Source organism: Ciconia boyciana, chromosome 14 (assembly GCF_034638445.1).
Source record: "Ciconia boyciana chromosome 14, ASM3463844v1, whole genome shotgun sequence".
Lineage (NCBI taxonomy): Eukaryota > Metazoa > Chordata > Aves > Ciconiiformes > Ciconiidae > Ciconia > Ciconia boyciana.
Genome location: NC_132947.1, coordinates 2,656,570 through 2,678,981, shown reverse-complemented (window position 1 = coordinate 2,678,981; position 22,412 = coordinate 2,656,570). Strand labels below are relative to the sequence as shown.

The 22,412-nt window shown below is 50.8% G+C and overlaps 1 protein-coding gene across 5 annotated transcripts in view; it reads right to left on the bottom strand.

The window, feature by feature from the left end:
• The window catches only part of KCNQ2 (potassium voltage-gated channel subfamily Q member 2), a 67,978-nt gene extending 47,300 nt beyond the window's left edge, over window positions 1-20,678 (bottom strand). For all 5 annotated transcript variants that reach the window (XM_072879077.1, XM_072879076.1, XM_072879078.1 and 2 more), the window contains exon 1: window positions 20,383-20,678. In XM_072879077.1, coding sequence (XP_072735178.1) covers window positions 20,383-20,678 — 296 coding nt within the window. The remainder of the gene's footprint in view (window positions 1-20,382) is intronic.
• Window positions 20,679-22,412: the final 1,734 nt, after the last annotated feature.

Below are 22,412 nucleotides of genomic sequence, written 5' to 3'. Positions count from 1 at the left end.
GAGCACCAATAATTAGCAGCTGGATTCCTGGATGCAATGGAGATGGATATGATAGAAGGAGGTGGCACAAGCTTGTAACAAGCCACTGTGCTTGTTACACACTTCGCTGGCTTTCCCTGGAATTGGGAAAGGGAATTAACGATTTGTTTAATTAGAAAGAGCAAAGCCGGAAAGGAAGGAATATTTTACTACAGGCGTTTAAGAGCTGCACAATGGAAAGCAACTTAAAACATTTAAAACACTTAATAATTACTTTGGGGATGTAAACAAGGCGTTGATAATTGTGCTAAAATAAAACCAAAATGCTCATGGGCAATCCATCTGTAATCCCAGCAATCCATTTGCTGTGGTCTCTGTAAAACGCTGGCTTTCAAGTATCTAAAACTCCAGTGTAAATCAAAGGCCATGAAAATGCAACGACAATAAACCAAGGTGAAAGAACATCCATGCCGAAGAGAAACAGAGATTGTCAAATGCCTTTTACCACTCAGAGAGCCTCCTAATCAGAATGGGACTATTTACAGCTCAATTTAAATCTCCAGTGAATCAGAAGCAAAACTCTGATAATGCCACGACTTTTCCGGGGGTAAAGATGCTGCCGTATTGCACCTACCCTTAGCCAGGAGCATCCATCATCTTTATTCCTGTAAGCAATCCTGCTGTGATTTGCAACCCAGCTATTCATTTACAAGGCTAAACATGAGCCTAAATGCCTCACTCTGGGTTTCCACATCCCTCAGTCTTAGCCAAAATCATCTCCCAAGGCGACTTCTGTCACTAGCAGAGCTGAAAATAGAAGCAGGGAGTCCTGCCTTTCGGTCCTGTGCCTTAATAAATGCTCTCCTTTCCAAAAATAGCTCCTGCTGGTGTCTCATTCCCCGCAGGTTCGGCCATGCCCAGCCCTGGTCCTCTCACCCGAGCCCAGGCCAGATCTTGCTCCTTGGAGGAGCCTGGAGGCTCCCTGGGCACCCATGCGGGTAGAAAACATTGTTTATGGGCAACACGCAGGCTGGCTCCAAGGCAGGGATTCTCATGGTTTATGAACTTTTTAATAAATCTTTAGCAAAGGCCTCTCTGGGACAATGTTAATAGCTCCTGTGCCTTCTCGGTGCACCGAGATGATGGCTGAACAGCCCTGATAAGAAGCACCCTGTTTGTACAAAGCCATAAAGTGTACTAAGGATGGTGGTGTGAAATGTGCAATGGAGCATCTCCAGAGGACCAAAGCAGTGTCCCGGAGGAGGCTGCCATGTGGACAGCAAGCTGCATTAAATGGCGCTCCAAGAGGTGGGTAATAATACAGGGAATTAATCAGGCTACAGAGAAGCAGGTCTTAGAGATCCCAAACCATGTTATAGCGGTGGCACGGGGATGGGAAGGAAAAGGAGAGGGTTTATTTTCCCGATCAGCACTATTGCACCACCACCACCTGCAAGCCCCCAGGACGTGTCCCCCGGCCCCTGCACGGACGCAGCAAACCTGCTCTCCCCGCTGTGTGACAGCAACGTGGCAAAAACGGGAGGTGGTTTTCCAGCAGATCAGGTTTTCTGGGGTCTTCCCCGGAGACGTGGCCGGGAGCAGGAGCACTGCTGGCTGAGCACCGTGCCCCGCTTCTGTGCTTCGGCTCCCCTTGCAGCTATTGAAAGACGCCTGCGCATTTACATCCCAGGGAAGTACGGGGGGGATGAGATTTCCTTCACATCAGGTTTTTGGGGAAGGTTGTTTTCCGCTTTATGGGCAGATAAGGAGCATTCACAAATCCATCACAGCAAGCTAAGGACAAAGGAATAGGTGTCCATAGCTTTACTGTATGGGCACAAGTCACAAACATTTCCTTCCTCTGCCTTCCTCCCTCTATTTAGGCAGCACATTTCTCAGTTAGAAAAAGGGCAGGAGCTGGGTTCACACATATTTTCTCCTTCAACATCCACCACTTTTGAAATCAATTCCCACTCCAAGATCTCCTCCAGCCTTTTCCTCTTGCTCATAATGGAGTCAGGGAGCAGAAACAGCATCATCCGCCCCGAGCCAGCATCCTGACCCGAACCCATGAACTGGAGGAATTTGAGTAGAAATGGGTTTTGCATGACATATCTTGTCCCTAGTCCAGCAAAGGATTATGTATCTCCACACTTACAAGCAAGAGTGAGCTTAAGAGCCTTCCTGGACTGAAGCCTCAAAGAACAAAAGCCATCTGGAAATGATGGGGAGCGGAGATCAAGATCTGAACATTTACAGCAGGAAAAGGGGTTAAATTTAAGGAATCGGTTGTTTGTTTTACAGACTGGCTCTAATCATTTAACTTACTTAACTCAGAGTAAAAGCCTTATTAATAATAATCACCGCATGCAAAGTTCTAGCTCAAATGTTCCTCTTTGTCCTCGTCTCACATGAATCACTGGGAAATGCTTGTCTGCGTATTCTCCTTGCCCTGCGCACGCAGCCTCAGAGGAGCCAGATGTCTGGAGGAAAACTCAAAGTATTAATCAAGCCCATGCACCTGCCAGAAGAGTCTGTCTCTGCTGCGATTCAGCGCTGCTGGGCTGAGGTTTTCTTTTAAAAACGTGGTGGGGAGAAATATATTCATGCAGCTGCAGAAATGGGTCACAGGAAAGAATCCGAAAGACCACGGTGCAATTATGGTGCATTGGGAGGTAAATTAAGAGTATAAAATATCGGACATTTAAGTAATTCTTAAAACGTCTGCACAGGCATTTACTCAGAGCACGTTCATTGATTTTAATGTGAGGGAAAGTTGCTGTCTCATGCAATACCCATATTATTCAGATTGAAATCTGAGCGCTGCCTCTGTTTCATCCCACAGGGTATTCCCCCAAAAGAGCCTCTGCTTCCTCCCTTCCTCTGAGAAATCATTATTCATGATTACAGGAATACAAGCCTTCCTAATCTAACCTTTATCTGTATATGAAGATCAAATTACTTCTGTTTCTTAAGGGGAAAGCCCTGCTTTTCTGCAACACCTCAAGAAAAAAAAAAAAGGAAATAAATTTAAGAAGCCAAGGGCTATGCTGCATGGTTGGAGCACGCAGGAATAAAAAAGTCCTCTTGCAGAGGTCAGGCTTCTTTGACTGACCTGGGCAAGTCACTTGACCTGACTTAACTGAGCTCTAAAACTGGGTTAAAAGCAAGATGTCCCTGTAAAATGTAATGCTGCATCTCATCTAAACATTCCTCGAGGGAATGGGATATACAAAAATAGGCTCTGGTCTAATTGCAGATAGGAAGATTGTCTCAAAATGTGCAGGGCTGGTTCCCACTGCAGACAGGAATAGTAGCTGGTTTTTCAAAGGTCTGTCCCAGAATCGGCGATTCAGCTGGAGCCCGAGGTTTCCTGCCCGCGAAGGACAAGCTCTGTCTTACTGAGCTCCTTTAGCTTCGCTTCCCCGTCTCTGACTTTGCACCAGTTTTATAGCACCAAGAATTACAGCACCTCAAAAACGAGCATCCTCGCTGAGAGCATCCGCAGGGAGCTGCCAACACAGAGGCTCGGCAGCTCCCAGCAGCCACATGAACCGTCTCAGACCCACGGCAGGCAACTAAATGTCTCAAAATCCTTACGTTGACTTTAAAAATCTCACTTTCCCCATGCCTCAGCCCATGGTTTATGCTTCTGTAAAGGCAGGACCCCCAGAGCTGTGCTCTCGGGCTCCCTCCCAGCTAACAGCAAAGAAGGACGGCTGAGATTTTGGGTCCATCCTCGGCTTCACGCCTCGATAATGAGAAGACAAGAATGTGGCTTCTCGGAGCCAGAGGCTAACAGATAACACCAAAGCGTAAAACGCAAGCATTACCAAAGCACTGCTAATTTCATTCGCTCATCAGTTTGTTTAATTAACTGAGTCTTAGGGAAAAAAAAAAGTATTTGCAAACTGCCTGTATAATATGTCTTCGAGTTAGTAATTTTGCCATCTGTTTAATTTTACTTCTCTTGTCCCAGCTAGTGACTAGGAAGGAGCTCAGAGCCAAGAAGCAGGAGAGCTGGTTCACAGCCTTTTGATTCTAGTCTGCAGAAGATGATGACCCCCAAGCTCGGTAAAAACATATACCCAGAGGAATAACAGGAGTGCTACAATCAGCAGGACCCCGTTCCCTCTCTGCAACTCTCCCCCAGTCGCACCAGTACAAATCAGGAATAACCCCCCGAAAGCCAAGGGGGCTGCATTGCCACGAGAGGTGGCCCGGCTCAGCCAGGTCCGAACCCTGTGATGCCCAAGAGACACCAGAGTTTGGCACACAGAAAAACACAGGATTAGGTCCAACAACAAGAAATAAAAGGCCACTGGCCGGTTTTGGAGCTCTGCATCCCTTCCCCACATCAGTAGGACGGCATGCTCCTCCACGGCAAAGGTGGCAGAATACGGCCCTGGTGCTTTTCACGTCCGTGAAGCTGCTCCTGTTGGGGTGGGAATGGTTCTGCTGGGAACGGTGCCTTGGCCATGCGGACAGGCAGGCCTGGAGGAGCTGCTCAGGGTGAAGGGATGCAAAACAAACCCAGATCTCCAGAGAGCACGGGCTTAAAAAGACAGTGCTCTTTAGCCCTAAAAAAAATCGCTGAAACAGCCAGTTATGCTGCAGGGAGGGGAGAGCATCACAACAGCTGCCAGTCAAGCTCCATTTAACTTTGCCACTAATATAACTATTTTGGGTCTGCCAGGAGGTGCAACTCTTCAAAGTCTTTTTCCATCAACCTCCCCTCTACAGCAGTAAAGTCTCCCTGAGCTGTAGCCAGATTTGCCCCGACCACGCTGCTCCCCAGGAGCAATGGAGAGATCCTCCTGCCGCCATCCATGTCGGTGTCTCCTTTGCTCATGGCAGAGAACAGCCAGCTCGTGACACCGGCCCCGACGGGAGCGGGGCAGCCTGACCTGCACAGACAGCCCCAGCTCTGCCCGGGCACAGCCTCTCCTTGCACCTGATAAATTAATCCCCAGCATCAGCAGGCGATTTATCACATCTATTATCTCTTGCTTCTTCTCCGACATAACTCGAACAGAACAAGCGCATGGCCAGGTGTGGATGGGAGAGCGGGCGAGCACGGCTCAGCCCCGAGTGCTGGGGGGAGCAGGGGGCAGCCCCCCATCATCCAGAGCCCTTTGCAGGGGGAGAGGCTGCCCGGAGAGCTGAACACCCCAGAGAGGAGGGGAAAGTCGTGGTACTGCCAGAAGAAATAAAGGCAACCTCTGTTACAAGGGAGCCTCCTTTTTAAAGCCTTTCGGGCTGGGCAGCTTTGGGGGGCTTGTTGCAATCAGGGCTGAGGGGTGAGGCAGCGTGTGCAGACCAGGGCTTTTTGGCTCACCTGGATACTTGCAAAGAAGGAGGAATTGCCTCCTACCTCCCCAAAACCCTCCATCAGTGGAAGAGGGGAGGAATGCTGCGTGTCTCCCCAGTCCCTGCAGTGCAGCCATTCGCGGGCCAGCACCACATTTAATCTCATTTAAGGCCACCCCACGCAGCCGGTTCCCAAGCTCTGTGCCTGGCCCTCGCTGCTGCTCACAGCTACAAACCAGCCGGGCACCAGCCCCAGCACCACTCGGGTGCGTGAACGAACCTCTCCGGCTATCCTGGTTCCCCAGGCAATGAGGCTCATGCGATCGTGCTGCCTTGCTGTCCCCATCTAATATTTGGACTGTTGGCCAATTTTCGTCAAATCTGCCAAAGAATAGAGAGCCGGTGATGGGCAGCAACGAGGGTGAGGGTACCCTGGTTTTGCCCCTCAGAGGAGGACCCCATGTGAGCTCAGTGGGGCCAGCGCACACCAGTGAGCCTGGGAGAGCCACGAGCTCGCAGAAACCAGCTCCCCCAAGTTCCCCTGCTCAGCAAATGACAGGTTTGTTCCCTCTCCTTATTTCCCCATGCCAGTAAACACAACAATAAATAGCAAGCTGCAGGAGGCAGATGATTGTGTGGTGAAAGGTGGAAAACATCTAAAAATGATTTAAAGCAGGGAGGAGAATAGGAAGAGGGGGCTGCAGATTATATTCTTCGAGGAGGAGGAGCTGTTTGGCTGGTGAAAGGCAGCAGAGGCAGGGAAGGTTTTCCTGCCCACCCTGCAGCTCCTTGCTCCAGGCGATGCTCGAGTCCTCTGTGTGGGTCCCTCTTTGCGAAGGTCCCCAGACCCAGCCCTGACACGGGACCCTGTCAGCTCCAGCCCCGGGACGGGCTGGGAGCACGGCCAGCACCGTAGGGGCAGGACTCACAGTCTTTTAAAGCTCACAAGTAACAGGGACACAGGGCATGGAAACATTAAAGCTGAAAAGAGATTATCTAGCTGCCATTTCAACACGCCGGTAAATCAAAGTCGATGGAAGCCATATGCTCTGCTGGGAAGCATCCATCTCGTTGCCAGGGAAACATCCTTCCCGTTTAAAATGGCAGGCAAAGGCTTGCAAAAACCTGCTTTTAACCCCCTTTTCTCAGGCACGATCCAAGCCCCCCGGCAGCTCCCCCAGTCCCACGGCATCGTGCCGTACTGCTGCCTGGCTGCTCCCTGGGAGAGCTGTCGCAGCTTCTCAGGAGCGCGAGAAGGGGACGGTGCCTCTCGCACGGTGTCCACAGGAAATCAGACCCAGCCCGACAGCACCGTGACCCTGCTTCCAATTCCCAGCTCGCTCTCAAGCCAGTTTCCATGGTTTATTCCCTGGGAAAAACAGGGGATCATCTGCCTGGGCCACATCAAGCAGCTCTGCTCAGGGGTGCTGTAGGTGCACGGTACAGGCAGCACCTGGCTGGGCACAGATGTGCCCAGCTGTGGGGCAAGACACTTCTAGAGCAAGAAAATAACCAACAGCAGGACCACAGCCTGGGTTACTGCTGCTCGAATCCAGCCTTTTGCAAAGCAGCAGGTACCATCCGATTTCTTACAAGTAGCGAGCAAAAATCTGACCTTGGAAATTACAGCAACCTGCAGCCAGGGCTTCAGGCTCTCAGAAATAACGATAAACCCATCACTGAGCTCAGCAGCTGGCTGGAACCTGCAGCTGGCCCTAGGTCTCCTTCTCCACATCTGCACCTTATTGTTGCTCCCTCTAAGCTGAACGTACAGCCATTGCTCAGAAACACGGCCAGGTCGCTTTGCTGGGGTCTCTGCCAGCTGATGGAGGAGAGGGCGATGGGGGTGTGGGAAGGGGCACCCCCGGATCGCAATCTGTAATCCAGCATCATGGAAGTCACGGCAGCAAACACTCTCCAGCCTATTAATGCTAATGAATTTGCATGCGATTTTGTTCTAGACCAGTGACCACGTGGGTACTGGGACAGAAAACTGGACATCCTCTTGCAAAGATGTTACTTCTCTGTGTTTACTTCCAACCTCAGCCTCTCACAATTTTTTGCCTTTTTGTTTTTTAACTCTTCTCATTTATTGTAAATCCCACAAGCAGATGAAGCCAACTGTTAAAGTACGGAAACGGAGTATTTTTTCTGTTCTGATAAATAGCTGTGCTCTAACAGCCCTTATAATGGAGATCAGAGACAATATTTAATAATTCAAAGCCTGGGAAGGCCTGACGGGACAAGTATACATGCTGAAGTCTCCTTGTCCGTATGGGAAATGGTAATTACTGCTGGAGGAGGGAGAGGCTAGGGTTACAGCACGGGGAGCAGGGATGCTGGATTATGCCGCAGGCATCCTGTGCCACTGAATTCCTCCATACCTCAGCTCCCAAACTGGAAAACAGGGGTAATGGTTCCCTCCAGCACACAGGGGCACAGCTGAAGTTAAGCCCACGCATAGCTCAAGACGTGCCCATGGCCCTCAGCAACCAATAAATCCTTCTAGAGTAGAATAAAGCCTGGCACAAAAACACTGCAAAGCACACCAGTAACCAAGGCTCACATGGACCAGAGCCAACAACAGCATCTTAAGTGACAGCACAAAGCCACCCAGGAGCACACAAGAGCAACGTCCTCCAGCACATGACAGCGGGGCATGCCCAGCACCGCAGCCAAGGTGTTAGTCCTGCCCTATATGACATTTCAAGGCACTTGCTACAGTCCTAAATCCCTTTCCCAGCCACTAACTTGGCTCTTAACCCATGTGGCAGCAGCCGGTGCAGAGCCCACGAGCAGACGCCGCAGCACGACTTCTCCATCAGGGCATCCTGCTCCTGCCAGAGCTGGGAAGGAGTCACCTTCACTTGGTGGCATTGTAGCAAGATCTCCCTGGCGACTCGTCAGCCGGCTCCGAGATATGCTCAGGCTGTCTGGGAATTATGTCACCAGGCACTGTAAATATCAAATGGCCCTTTTATGATCCTGTGCGCTTCTTCCTACCTCCTTCTTGGCTCGGAGCCTCGCGAGTGGTCTGTGCTGTGCGTTGAGGACACCAACAGTGATAAAAAGCAATGAATGGATAATAGCCAGGTAGTATTTTGAGTTACAGCATCATCAGCCTGCTGCTAAACCGAAGCAGGAGCAGCTCTCCATCCTGGTTGTGTAACCCAGCCTCACAGGACGTTCCCCGTAATTACAGGGCCTTTCCCTGCAGTCCCATGGGGGCCATATTCTGCATTCATGAAAGGATGCTCAGAGTTCAGCTTCCTCTCTAGCACATTTTTTCAGTCTTCCCTAGAAACAGCAAAGAGCAGGAGGAAGCAGGAGAGAAAGGGAAAAAAAAAAAAGGTTTAATTAATCTTCATTTAATTTCTGCTGAGCTTTTAGCAAATGAAAAATAAGTCAGCCACCCCATTAGGTCTGTGTTACCTCCCTGGGCTGTTCTGCCAGCCCCTGTGTTTCACACATGGGGTGCACATCCCACCGGCCCACTGCAGCCGGCAGGGAATACCGTCGCAGGGTCGGGCTTGGCTCCGGCCGCTCCTCCTGACTCGCATCCCACGGGGATGCGGCTGCAGGGTAGACTGGCCTCCCTGGCCACAGATGGGGGCTGGCAATCCATTAGCTTAATGAATTTCTCTGGGGTTTTTAATAGCCATCTGCTCCCATGGGGAGAAGGGCCAAAAGGGCAAGACTAGGTAGGACTGGAACTTGCTTTGGAGGTCCAGCCCATTTCTCTGCAGGGAGCTGGGGCTTGGGCAGGTGCTCTACACCAACAGCACGCCCACGGCAGGTTTATTTGCTCTGCAGAGCGTTTGCAAAGAAGGGCGGCAAAAATGGCAAATTCGATGGAGGTGCTCCCCAGGTTCTTGCATATGGATGGGTCAAGCCCAGGCAACATCAAGCCCTGTCCACTAGCAGGTCTCCCAGATTTGGCTATTCCAAAGCACAGGGTGGAGACCTGAGGTTGGGATATGGCTCACCTACTTGTAGATGTCTACATCCCCATCTCCTGGCAGAAACAGTGGGACAGAGACATCTTTAGAGTCCCATTCACTTCTCTTATTCAGGTACTTTCATTACCTTTCCATATACTTCAAATCATTCCCCCATACTAGGACAGGTTAATCCATTGCCAACTTAAAACCAAGTTCAGACCTACATTGTGTTATTTATCCCGGGCTCAGATGTGAAATCTACTGATTCACAGACTAAGCCTCAGCAGCTCGCTCTGTGCCATTTAGCACGACTCAAGATGCTCCCACCACCCACAAACATGCATTAGGGGGGGTGCAGGCTCAGGGCCTGGAGGGGCAGCTCAGAGAAGGTTTCAAATCATATCTGATTTCTGTTGCGGAAAAGAAAAACATCATCAGCAACAAAAGGTCAATGCAGAAATTCTTCCTACCCCTCATTAGCTGGTACAGTAAAAGAGAAGCTGCTAAACAAGAATATCATTAAAAACATCTAGATGTCAAAGGGAAAAATATGGAAAAGAAGAAAAATTCAGTGCAAAATTCCGTGACTGCACGTCATGCCTGACAAATTACAGACAAAGAGCTCAGGAAATTCTCCTTTTCTCTAGGTCTTTTTCTTTCCTTACAGGAATAGCCGTAACTAAGAAAAAGATGACCACAGTGATGCGCATCCAGTAGCCACAAGGACCAAACCACGAGGTCACGTTAACAAAGTCTCTTTATTGCCGATACGGATTAAATGCATCGGTCCCTCAGGCTATGGAGACAGAGCCCTCGAAGTGCCAGCAATTTATTTCAAGACATAATGACATGAGGATTTGTCCCTCTGGCTCGGGGTGATGCTTAATTGGGTGTGAAGTCAGCTTTTGGATGAACATTGCCATTAGCACGCTGGCTTCTTTGCAGCTCCCCAGAGAGCTGTTAAGTGAGGGACTCTCCTTGCACCCCCAAACTCCTACGCAGCAAGGCAGCTTTCTGCGAGGCGGCCAAGCAAGCACGGGATGTGTCTGAAAAGGGCCATCCCAGGAGAAATGACACAGTGAAATTCCTCCAACCCTGGCAGCTCCTGCACTGGCAATGTCTCAGAGGAGCCTGTCTGCATTTGCCCATCGCACCTCCAGTCCCTACTCTGATACCAACGGAGAATTACAGCCACTCAGAAATATCTCGTCTCTCCTAAATAAGAAAAATCCCACTGACCGAAAACCCAACAGCATCAGCAATCAACCTCAGGGGAGAAAAGGAAGTACAAATCACGCTTCCCCCTTGGTCACGAGCCACTGTAGAGCACGACTTGCTCCTGGACATGGACACACAGTACGCTGTGTCCCTACAAGCTGTCCTAGCAGCTATGCAACCCCAAGATGGACAAACGTCCCATGCAAACTCCTACCCATGCTCCAAACGGCCATGCTCCTTCAGCCATGAGAGATGGGATCAGCAGCACGAAGCTTCCAAACGATGGAGCCAGTTTGAGGGTTGGTTTTGCTGCTCATTCAAGCCTAGAGTCTTTATATAGAGTCAGGGCAGGATCCAAAAGCGGAAGAGAGACACCCACTCCCAGGGATTGTAACACACACACTGAAATAAATAGCTCCCTGCCTAAGGAGATGACTCAGGAATCTCACTAGTCCTTAAAGCACGAATCATTGCTAATAAACCCCAGGAAACTTGGAGGAAGGCCCAGCGAGAGGTTAACTGGACAAGACATGGCATTTCCAGCCTTGCCAGACACATAGGAAGAGAAAGGATGAATAACCACAGAATTAAACCAATGTCCAACGCTGAACCAATGGCCACACCAGCCAGAGCCCTTCGTGCAGCCTACCTGCTTCAAGAGCAGTAAATAGTCCTTGTTATAGGAGAGAGGGTTTGTTTTTTACTGCCCCAGAAGCATTCGGGCTTAACCACCATATGGCTTGAAGTGGCAGGAGGCAACACGGCCTCACTCCCTGTTTGTCCAGCTATAATATACAGATATTTATATTTAACTCCTTTGCTCTCCTCTTGAGTGAAAGATGGAGTGCTCTTCCATCCCTTATTACGTTCTTCAGATCAGGTAATGAACATCTGAGCAAGCATAAACTCAATTAATGGCCACTTTGAGACTCAGAGTTGTGCGAAAACCCATAAACATGCAGGAGAAAGTCTCCCAGTGCTGTCATTTCACTGCCACATATAACACTCAAACAGTGAGAAAGCCGATAAGCCCAATTCACAGCCCTCTCCGTGCTGCATTTGTAATGAACAGCAAGATCACAGCAAACTGCCCCAGTATGAGTGATCCGTGCCCCAGGGAAGATGTGCCTTCATCCTCCCAGCCCAAAGTTAACCCTGCTGAGGTCCTCAGACTACGAGATTTACTGCTAAAGTAGGCTGGCTCATCTGCTCTAGCCAAAGCCAACCCCACTTTCTTTTGCAAACCCAAGGAGCATGAATAGAAACCAACCCACCAATTCAAAAGCAAATAAAAAGCTGGGCAAATACTATTAAAAAGAAGAGTGGAGCAAAGATAACATTTACCAGCATTCCCCCAACAACTACTTTGTCTTTCATCTGCCTTGTCTGTTCAATACAATAAGTCCTTACAGCAGGGATTGGCTCTTTTTGTCTCAATGTACAGAACAGAGCTTGTAGACTTACATTTCCATTAGGGGTGCTTGCACACTGCTGTAATATTAAGAGTATTGTCTTCCCCTTGGTATTCATTTTAACTATTATTTGACTGAAGTTTTTCTTTTTCTTCTGCACTGCATATTAGTTTTTCCAACCATATCAAACCAAAGTTGCAACAAACACACACAGCAGGTAGCCAGACACAAGCTCCTGCATTCACTCAAGAGACGGAGAAGAGGTGTATGTGAGTCACCTTTGAGTCAGGATTTCTGCTAGGTTGTTTTTTTTTTTCCCTGGGCATCATAATAACTTTATAGAGAGTGACAGCGCATCTGCGGAAGCTGCATTAGGATTGCCTGCCCTGCTGCGCTCATCCATTGCAGTGTGCGACAGCAGCTCAGCTATCGCCCCAGCTGTATTTTGCTTCAACATTGTCACCTCCACGGGATGGCGGAGCTCTAAACAAGAAAGCAGGACTTCCAGGCAGATTGGAGTTTGTTTACAAATGAGGCATTTGTGAATCCCTGGGAAAGACCTTCCAGAAGGCAAAATCTCTGCCTCTTTCAATCTTGTCCTGAAGAGACCAAGTACCAGCCACGATGGACCGCTGGGATCCTCAGATGGAGAGCAGTTGCCTCCTAACCCAAGCAGGGGCAGTCGTTCGCTCTGACCTTGCCTATCCTCATGTTTCTTTGCCCTGTCCCACCCTCCCGGGAGAGGCATTAAAAAAGGAGGATCTCTGAATGAATACTGATCACTGGGCACTCTCCTCCGAAAGCCTAAACACAACTGTAGCTGCTTAAGAACTATAATCAGTATTAATAAGGCTTGATTATCTTCTGATTTCCCCTGGGTCTTGGGTTGCAGGTCCACAAGTTGATCAGGGTTTGCTATAAAGGTTCCTCTCTCAAAACTGTTTCTCAAACATGGCTGGGTAAACGAGGATCTCAGATCCTGGTCATCCCATTTCAATGTGGATCAGCCCCACCTCTCATCTTTACTTTACCTGGCAGGATGTCCACAGGGTAGTTCTGGCTCTGAACAACAGAATCACAGAATCGTATAGGTTGGAAAAGACCTTTAAGAGCAGCAAGTCCAACCATAAACCTAACACTACCAAGCCCACCACTACACCATGTCCCTAAGCACCTCATCCAAACGTCTTTTAAATACCTCCAGGGATGGCACGGTTCTTACAGGCTGTGGCAGGAGCTGGGAGATGCCTCAACTCACTCCAGCTCTCAGTTTGCAGCTTGTGCCAGGCTCTGCCTTCTCTCCTTGTTGTCTGGACTAATCCCACCCAGTTTTCAACTAAGGTATCCAAGGGAACTTAGGCTCCCTCTGTCATCAGAGAGAAATGGGCATCTCCAGAGGGCAGACCTGCCCACCTACGATCTACACTGAGGGTGCTATGGGATTTCTGCGAGGAACCCAGCAGGTATCTGAGCATCACCAAATTCAAGCTGAAAGCTCACTCCGTCTGCAATGTCTGGACATTGTACGTCCTGAAACAAATCAAGTGACTGTTCAGTCGCAGGGCTTGCAAAGCCGAGGCTGCTGCTGCACCCAGCAGTCCCAGTGACCCTGATGTAGCTTTAAATCACCTCCCTACAGCAGCAAGAGTGAGAGGTGAGAAGATCTCGCAGGTCTTATGCTCCCCACGCCTTGGAAAAGGCTGCCCTTTGACATCCAATCCACTCAAAAAAAAAAAGTCACCGGATGGATGCTTACTGACACCAAAGCATGTTACATGACACCTAAAAAGCATGTTAAGAGGCTGGAGTGATATCGAAGACAGATCAGAGAGAGATCTGGAGGAACGCTCCAGTTTGCCTCATTTATTGGCAGTTAGACAGTCAAGAAGCCCCAAGGCTGTAATAAAGCAGCTCTCGCCTTCCCAGCCAGTGACTTGTGTGAGAGAACCTCCTATCAAACACCACCATATGTAATTAATTCAGTGCTTCAGAGTAAATGCACATGACCCCCCCAAAAACACACCTTCTATGTAAGTGTCATAGGAGACTGCATTCACAGGTTATGCAGGATAAGGCCAGGAGAACCACGTGGGGAGCTGAGGTCACCCGTAGCTTCGGTGAGCTGATCAAGTAAGGTCAAGTTTCACACAACTTGTTCTTACTGGAGGAAAAATGACATTTTTCTTTTAATCTGGGTGGATGGGCACATCCACCAAGGGACCATATTTAAATACCTACCCCTGCAGTCCTGGTGGGGCCATCTTTTGTCATAGGTGAGTGTCAGAGTAGCCTGAGTGTTTTTGGCTTGCAATCCGATTAGGAGCCATTTAGACGTCTGGTGGTGAAGGACTCAGCCGCACCAGCCAAACTACTGCGCCCAGTGTCCTTCTGCACTACCTGGTTTTGCTGTCTATGCTCACTAGTCAAGTCACCTTGCAACACAGCTCCCATCTAAATACATTCATGAAACTCAGTTTAGACCTCCACAATAATCTGGTTTTGCAATGTGGTTCCTTTTTGACCGTCAGGGGCTAAAAGTCATTGCGTTATTCTGCAGCAACGTGTATCTCAGTGCTGAAGACCTCCTCTCTGATGCATTGGGAACATCACATCAACAGGGACAGGCTCACGTTTGCCTGAGAAGCACACCATAGACAAAGTTTAATCCTTTGCAGGAACCACTCTCCATCTTTCTCAGCTCTCCTGTATCTTCTCCACAGGAGATTACATAGCAGAAAAAGGGACTGGCACATCTCCCCGCCACCACAATTTAAAGAGGAATCTGTCCCTCAAGAACTGACTAAGAAGCCAGCTAAGCGTTTGGGCTACCTTAAAAGGGATTATGCAAGGCTAAGTGTTTGCTGCTTAAATCCCAGAAGTCAAATACCAAACTTATGTCCTTTTTATCCTGGTAAGCCCCACTGATACCTAACTGACAAGCAAACCCTCTGCCCTGCTCACCCTGCCCCGCCAAACGAATCGCACAGTCTCACCCTGCTAACATCCCCTCCCTCTGCTGCAATGCAAAAAAAATTTTAAAAAAAAATCAAGAAATCTGATTTTTGCTAACTGTATCTCTTTAAGCAATGCCCGTCTTCCCTTTAGTATAGGATTTGGGGCTTGCTTTTTGGGTTATTCCCTGTTATAATAAATTGAGCCATAGGAAGACTCATCTGGTTAAAGCGCGTTGCAGCGCAAAAAGGAGGTCATCCGGAGGATCGGCTTGTTTTTCATTTCCTTAATGTCAGTGTGGGGCGAATGTGACGACTGGAACGTGACACATTAAAGCAACTGAAATCAGGTTGCTCCCACCAAGCTCTGACTAAGCAGCTGGAGAGGAGCTCGTGAGGCATCGCGCCGTGGAGGTCTCCCCGGTCCCCAGGACAGGCACAACCGCGTGGCTGAGGGCATCACCGCTGGAGGTCAAAGCCCAGCAGCTCCATTAAACTCGGCACTTATCAGAGATCTGTATTGGCCCCTTCATCCCACATACTCACTAGGCAACGGGGAGGAGAACCCAGGAGTTCCCTGCGTGTCACTGGTGGATGGGCTGAGTTTGGTGGCATCATACCTGCCGGCAATACCCCTGACTGTGGGTGAGGGCTTGCCATGAACCACCACCCCCCAGTGCTTGGGGATGGATAGATGAGACTGTCAAACTAAATTTACCCCTAATTAGTAAATGCTATAAAACGAGTATAAAAAATGTAAGTGGAAAACAAAAGAAAACACAAGAGCTGCCTAAAAACCCAACCCAGGCAGCAGAAAAATGGCTGGGGGTTCCCAGCGTCATTCAATCTCATGCAAAAGATTACCTGTGAATGGATCTATATGAAATAACCATGTTTTCGTCAGTCCCTGAGGACTGGAAGGAGTCACAGAAGAGGCCACCTCTGCACTGAGAAACCCTGGACCTTCAGGGAAGTAATGGCATCAACTCTCCATCCTCCCATCGTGCCAGCTGTGGCCATGCCAGGATGTGGGCAGTGCAGAGAGGAGACTTTCTGGAGAGAGAGGTGGCTTCTGGCTGGGTTAAAAGGGAAGAACAAACTGGATGGGGATGGCACAAGGAAATTTTAATAGAATTAGACAGAGAGGAAATGTTCTTCCTTATTATAATTTAAGTCTGTGCACTTGCTTAATTAACTGAATGTATGGTGCACAGTATGCGGATAAAAAATGCATCCAAACTATTTTTAACGCAGTTAAAAAGACGCATTAAGGTTGTAAATTCGAAGTAGGAAACGCAAGAATGACGTTGGCCCTGGGCACATAGCTTTAGAAGTGTCTGAATACAGGCTGTCCTCTTGCTGCTGCCCCAAATCCAGCCTCCCCCTCTTCAACTCAGGGACCAAACATGAGCAGCTCACCCAGAGGATCAGCAAACGCGTCTCCAGACGTATCAGGCTATGGGGGTGCCCAGTGCAAGGACCTTGCTTAGGCTGGCACAGAACACAGCGATCCCTCCTGAAATAAGATGGCAGGTAGGGACAAAAACCACTTTCAAGTATCGCAGCCCTTCAAACTCAGCACCACTGAGCCCAGGACAGGTTACAACAACCAAGGTAAAAGGACCAGAAGAAAACAAAATATTTAAATTATTGAAAGAATTAAAATGGAAGCATTTTGGAAGCAAAATGCCTCCCTGTGCAGAAAACTACCTCGAGATCTAAGTGCTGCTGCATCATGCAAAAAGCCTGGCCTGCTATTTAGGCACAGGCTCAACTTTTCAAGTTTCTGCTCAACCTTGAACAGAATGAGGCCACATGCTGCATTGCTAAGGCTCTGTCAAAAAAAAAAAAAGGGGGGGGGCGGGGGGGGAAATAGAAAGAAAAGATGCTGAGAGAAATACTGGGAGAATGAGAGATAGGGAGGCTTAGAGCTCCGGGAACCAGAGTCCACCTCCAGCCATGCTCAAAAATGGGACCCATCAGGCTCAGCTGTCCATGGGGCTGTGCAAAATATATATATTATATATAATGTGTATAAACACACAGCTACCACGAGCAGGTCACCCAGTTGTGTCAGTGTAGGAAGAGCTATTAAGTGCAAAAATGAATCACAAAGTAGAAATATAAAATAGTGCTTTTGCTCAGAGGTAATAGTGCTTTTACAGAAGCAACATCTGCGATGAGACCACGTTAATGAGTTTGGGGCTGGGGGGTGGGAGTTGCTCTGAATTTCCCCGGTTTCTTATGCATGAAATGGTGCACAGGGCAACGAGTGATGGCAGGAAGAAGAGGTGGGGAAAGAAATCAGATGGATTGGATCTAGGATGCAGAATTGGAAATAAATGCAACTTGCACAGACATCTCAAGGCAGTGCATCAATCGCCCAGTGCAATACCAGCCTGGGAGATGGGCCTCTGCAGATAGGCATTTATCAGAGGCATGTCTCGTTTATTAAAACATGTCCATGCTGGAAGAGTATCTACAGTTTGTGTCTTGGCATTTGGGTGCAGGGAGGCTGCCTGAGCAGCACAACAGCCCCGGAGCAGCTCCACACCTAGAAATGCAGTGGGGTCTATAAGCATCTCTACAAGCTAAAATCCAACCTTGCAGGGTCAGAAACTCATTCACACTGGAAATAGTTCCTAAATCTTCATGCAAGAAAGTCCCTGTGAGTAGCAGGAGCAGAGAAATAGGGGTGCTGGCAGATGGGGTCAGTGGTGGAGGGGCTGAGCAGCGCACAGCCCGAGACAGCAGCAGGACAGGGCTCCCCCATCCCCAGGCTCCTCAGGACTCCCACTCCTGCGGTACGAAGGCTAAAGATGCTTTTGTGCTCAAGGCTTTGGCAGAAAATGGGGGTTTGGGCAGGAGGAGATATTATGACCCCAATAGCATGGGTAGGGCACTGCACCGGCTATCGGGACATCGGGAGGGGCTCCAGCTCTCCCATACAAACTTTATGACCTTGAGCCAGTCTCTTCATCCTCCCATATCTTTGAATAAGCAGCAACTAAGCTTTTTATCTGTGCTGTCTGTCTGGATTACAGACTTCTAGGTACAGAAACCCAGAAAACCCTCTCCCTGCCCCATTCAAACACGTACAGATCTGGCACGGGCCATACCAGGCTGACCTGGGCAGCAAAGGGCGATAACTGGTGCATGGGCTTATCCCAGTGACTTTGTATGATGTTTACCATATCCTTCAGCTCTTTAAATAATATATTGGCAGACTGCCGAGGCTAAACCTATCATACGTATAGTTCAGAAGCCTGGAGTCCATATAACTTCCCGATACACTGTGAAAAATTAATTATATCACTGATGCTTCACAGACATTGGTGCAATTACCACCTCAGCCCTGAATTCAGCCTCCATTTCCCGACGGGTGCGTGAGTGGGGGTCAGAGGATGGTTTTGCAGTGGTTACATCTCCCAGCTGCTCGGGTATCTGCCCCAAGGTGAGCCAGGGAGGCTGCCCAGCTCCCAGCACATCCCAGGCCAGCGGTTTCCAACCGGAGGGCACAGCTCCACGTGGTGTCACGGCAGGTACAAGTGGAGTCACGAGCCCGGGAGAAATGCAGCTGCTTGGGCTGGGGGGAGAGGAGGCCACACGAGAGCCAAGGGGCACCCCAGCTTGACACCGGGGACAGGGCGTTCACGGGAAAGCGAGCCTTGGCAGGAGATCAGTTTGGGATGCCCCCGCTCCTGCCCCGTGAGGATTACTGGCTGCCCAAGCAAATGCCACCGCAGAGAGCCAAACGGGTCAGAAGTTAAGACAGAGCAGCTGCCTTAAGCCAACGATGCTTATAAAGCCCTCGCAGTCAGGGCTACCCTTGCCACTTACCATTTGGCTTGCAGACCCTTCCACCTCTCTCGTTGTCACCCCTATGTCCCCAAGCTGGGGTCTCACCTGTATTTAATAGCATACAGTGCATGTTGGACACAACATCCCCCCCATCCTCGGCACGCACACAGGCAAGCACTCGGCTCACAATGTGAACGCTCGGCCCCTCCACACGATTCTGGAGGATTTTGTGACACAAACCACCTATAACTCCAGAGGATGGCCCTGAGCACGGAGGATGCTCAGGACTCGCAACGCTGGACTTCACACTCCCCATCGTAGCTGCAACTGAGCTCCACAGATGCTCCCTCTTCTCCTCTCTCATCTCCCTAGGGAAAAGAGCTCCCCGCAAGGACCCCAACTCGCCGCAGCGCACGGCAAAGCTCCCCCTTCCACCCTGCCAGCATTTCACCGACTCTCCGACTGGACTCACCAACACTTCCCTGGAAGGCCTCAATGTACAAAATGGCTGAGGACCAGAAAGCATATCCCAACACCTTATCTGAGAATAGCGTAACAGCAAAAGGATGGGGAAAAAAAAAAAAAACCACAAAAGGCCAAAAAAATCCTCTTGCCGGGGCTGACAGAGGCCCTAACCATGATGAAAAACACACAAACAAACAAAAAAAACATCCGCACCAAGGGAACGAGCACCCAAGCCTGAGCCCAGGCCTGCAGAAGAGCCTGGTGGGACTGTGGAAAGTCCCAGAGGGAAGGGAGTTGCAGTAACACAGCGATTTATCTTGACCCTCCCTTTGCAATCCTCTAAACAACGGGAAGTCATCTGCTCTCCCTATGCAGCAATGCCTTCAGATATGGGCATCTTTCTGCCAAACCGTGGGTCAGATGTGGCCATTTCTGGCTACAAAACCGGGGTGGCAGAGGGGAAATGTGCACCCCGGGACTGCTCCTTTGTTTACCGCTCCATCGCTGTGCAGTCAGGAAGCCCCAGACACTGATTAGCATTTCTTTCTAGACACATCTCCAATTCAGCCGCTTCCCACAGGGGAACAAGAAATACCTCCAGAACCCAGTGCAGAGCCATCAAACCGACCCCAAGCCCTTCGCAGCCACACAGCAGGCAAAGATGGGGCTGGGGGAAAAGGAGCGCTGGAGGGGGGGGGGGGCGAGGAGGGAAGGAGAGACAGTGCCTGAGCAGAGCTTTTTTGTTCCTCTGCTCCCAGCATTGCTATGGTGATTTCAAGCAAGACGGAGGAGCAGTCCCTACCCATCACTCCCGCTGCTCCAGCCCCCTGCACCGACCGCATGAGCAGCCCCTTCCCCCGCAAGCAGGAGCGGGCAGGGGGCCCCGGTGCGTTGCACCTCCCCGGGGGGCCACCCCCCGGCTCTGCAGGGGCAGCTTCTCCCCCCTCCCTCCCCCGCCCCGGGCTGCCTTCACCACCGCCGCACACCCCGTCCCCGGGCGCTGGGTGCCTGGGCACCGTGCCCCGGCTGGGCCAGGGCGAGGGCTGCAGCGGCGGCCCCGGCTGCTCCCGGGCGGGGAGGGGTGGCTCAGCCCCCGCCACCCCGCAGCATCCCCCGGGGCTCCCCAGCCAGCCCCGGCACCCGGCATCCCCTCCCTGCACCCGCTCTGCAGCTGGAGCATCCTTCCTCTTCGGCATGTATTTTGGGGGCTGGGGTGGGGGGGATGGAGGGAGGGGGCTGGCAAGGGCAGATCCGGACCGGGTGGGGGTCTCTCCCATCGGGTTTGCCCCCCACCCTTCTACTCACACGTATGCGTGGTAAATGAAAGCCCAGCCTCGCGGTCTCTCCAGCACATTGTAGAGGAAATTCTGCAGCTTGCGGTAAAAAGCATTCCTTTTGGGGGGCTTCCCGCTGCCCGAGACCCCGGAGCGGGGCTTGCTGAGGATGCTGCCCCGCTTGGTGCTCTCGGAGCCGGCGATGAGGAGCGCCCCGTCCCGGCTGGAGTCCGGGGCGCCCGGGTCCAGCCCCACGAAGCCCACCTTGAGCTTCTTCTCCGCGGCGGGCCCCGGGTAGACGCCTCCGTTGCGGGATTTCTGCACCATGGTGGCGGCCGGGGAGGGGAAGGGGGCGCCGGGGCGGGGGCGGGGGGGGGCGGGGGGCTCCGCCCGCGCTCCCCGCCGCTGCTCCGCGCCCGGCGCAGGCGAAGCCGCAGGAGCCGGCTGCAATCTGCTCCGCCAGCACCGCCCCGCCCGCCGCCCGCCCCCTTAACCCTTGGCCTCCCTCGGCGTCCCCCTCCAACGGCAGGCGCTCGCACTCCCCCCATCCCGAAAAATCCGGGTTTGCCACCCTCCACCCAAAAAAAAAAAAAGCAGGCTCTGGCCTTTCCCCCCCAAAAAAAATCGGGATCTGGCATCATCCCTCCGACGAAGGCTCCAGCATCCCCCCCAAAGCAGGCTCCGGCATCGTCCTCTAAAATCAAGGTCTGACATCTTTCCCCTGCCCCCAAGCCAGGGCCCAGTGTCCCCTCCCAAAACCAGGCTCTGGCATCCCCCCACAAAATCACCACGAGTGGGCTCCTTCTGCAAAGGCCGGGTAACAGCCTGCGCCGGGATGCCCATCCCCGCGGCTCCGTCATGGTCCCACTGGCAGCGGGCGCAGACAGTGCCGCAGGTTCACAGAAGTCCATGCCCCATCTCCACATGCCCACTCAGCCACCAGACCTGCTTAACCTCACCACAAATCCCCTTCTGCAAAGCCATTCCCTTTGTCCACGCTTCCCCAAGGGCCAGCTTGCGCTCTTAAGACTTGGAAGTCCAAATTCAGCTTACTTCATGCACTGAAACTCCACCGTGATGCGATCACCACGATGCACAGAGACCAAGCTCCCAGCATAGGACGTCCATGCCCAGATGTGCTGACCCAAATCGGTTCTTTAACACACCCTATTGGTTATGGTCCAGCATTACCATTTCCCCCCCATACACCACGACTAGCTTCTGCCCCAAGGAATATTTCCTCCTGATACACTTTCACAAGACTCAGGAGAAGACACATAGGCTGCAGGAGCCTGAGATAAGACAGAGCTACCAGCCCCACACAGTTATGCTCCATGGAAAAGGGTCACTGTAGTGCAATGGGAGGACCTGCAACCAAACAAAATCAAGCCCAGGACCATCAGCTGCTACTGCAGTGAATTTTCTATCCCTTACAACCCAACAAGTCGCGGATGATCTGTGAACTGCACGCTTCTCCGTGTTCATTGTAAGTAAACAACGCTTTAGGACAAGGCTTTTTGTATGTAAATAAAACTGCAAGCGCAGATAGGCTGCTTCTTTCAACACAAAGTACTTTGCGGCAATATGGTTATTAGGGAAGCAGCAAAATGGTTGCCCAAAGTTTCCCGGCGTGCAGGAGCCACGCAGGGCTGTGTTACAGTTCCCTCTCTTGCGAGGGGCAGCAGTTGGAAAACCAGTCCTGCCGTTCTGTGTTGTTGACGTGCTTTTCCTGAAATTCATATTTAAATGAGAAAATCAACATAACCTTCCAGAGTGCATTTCCCAAGTCCTGGCTTTTTGGTTCTCTCCTTATGCCTCAGGAGAATCCCAACAGCAACTAATGGACAAGAGGAGCATTGAGACTAAAAGTGCTGCCGCTTACTCTCCAAATCCTACCATGTACGTTAAAAGAAGAGCCAGCGTGCAGCAGCCCTACATTTTTATGAACAGTATGTTTCCTGTGACCCATATTCTCTCCAATGCATGGCTAAAAGAGAAGTCATCTCTGCAAGGCAGGCAGAAAACTAAAGCTGGGTTAAATAACGAAAAAACAGATCTGCA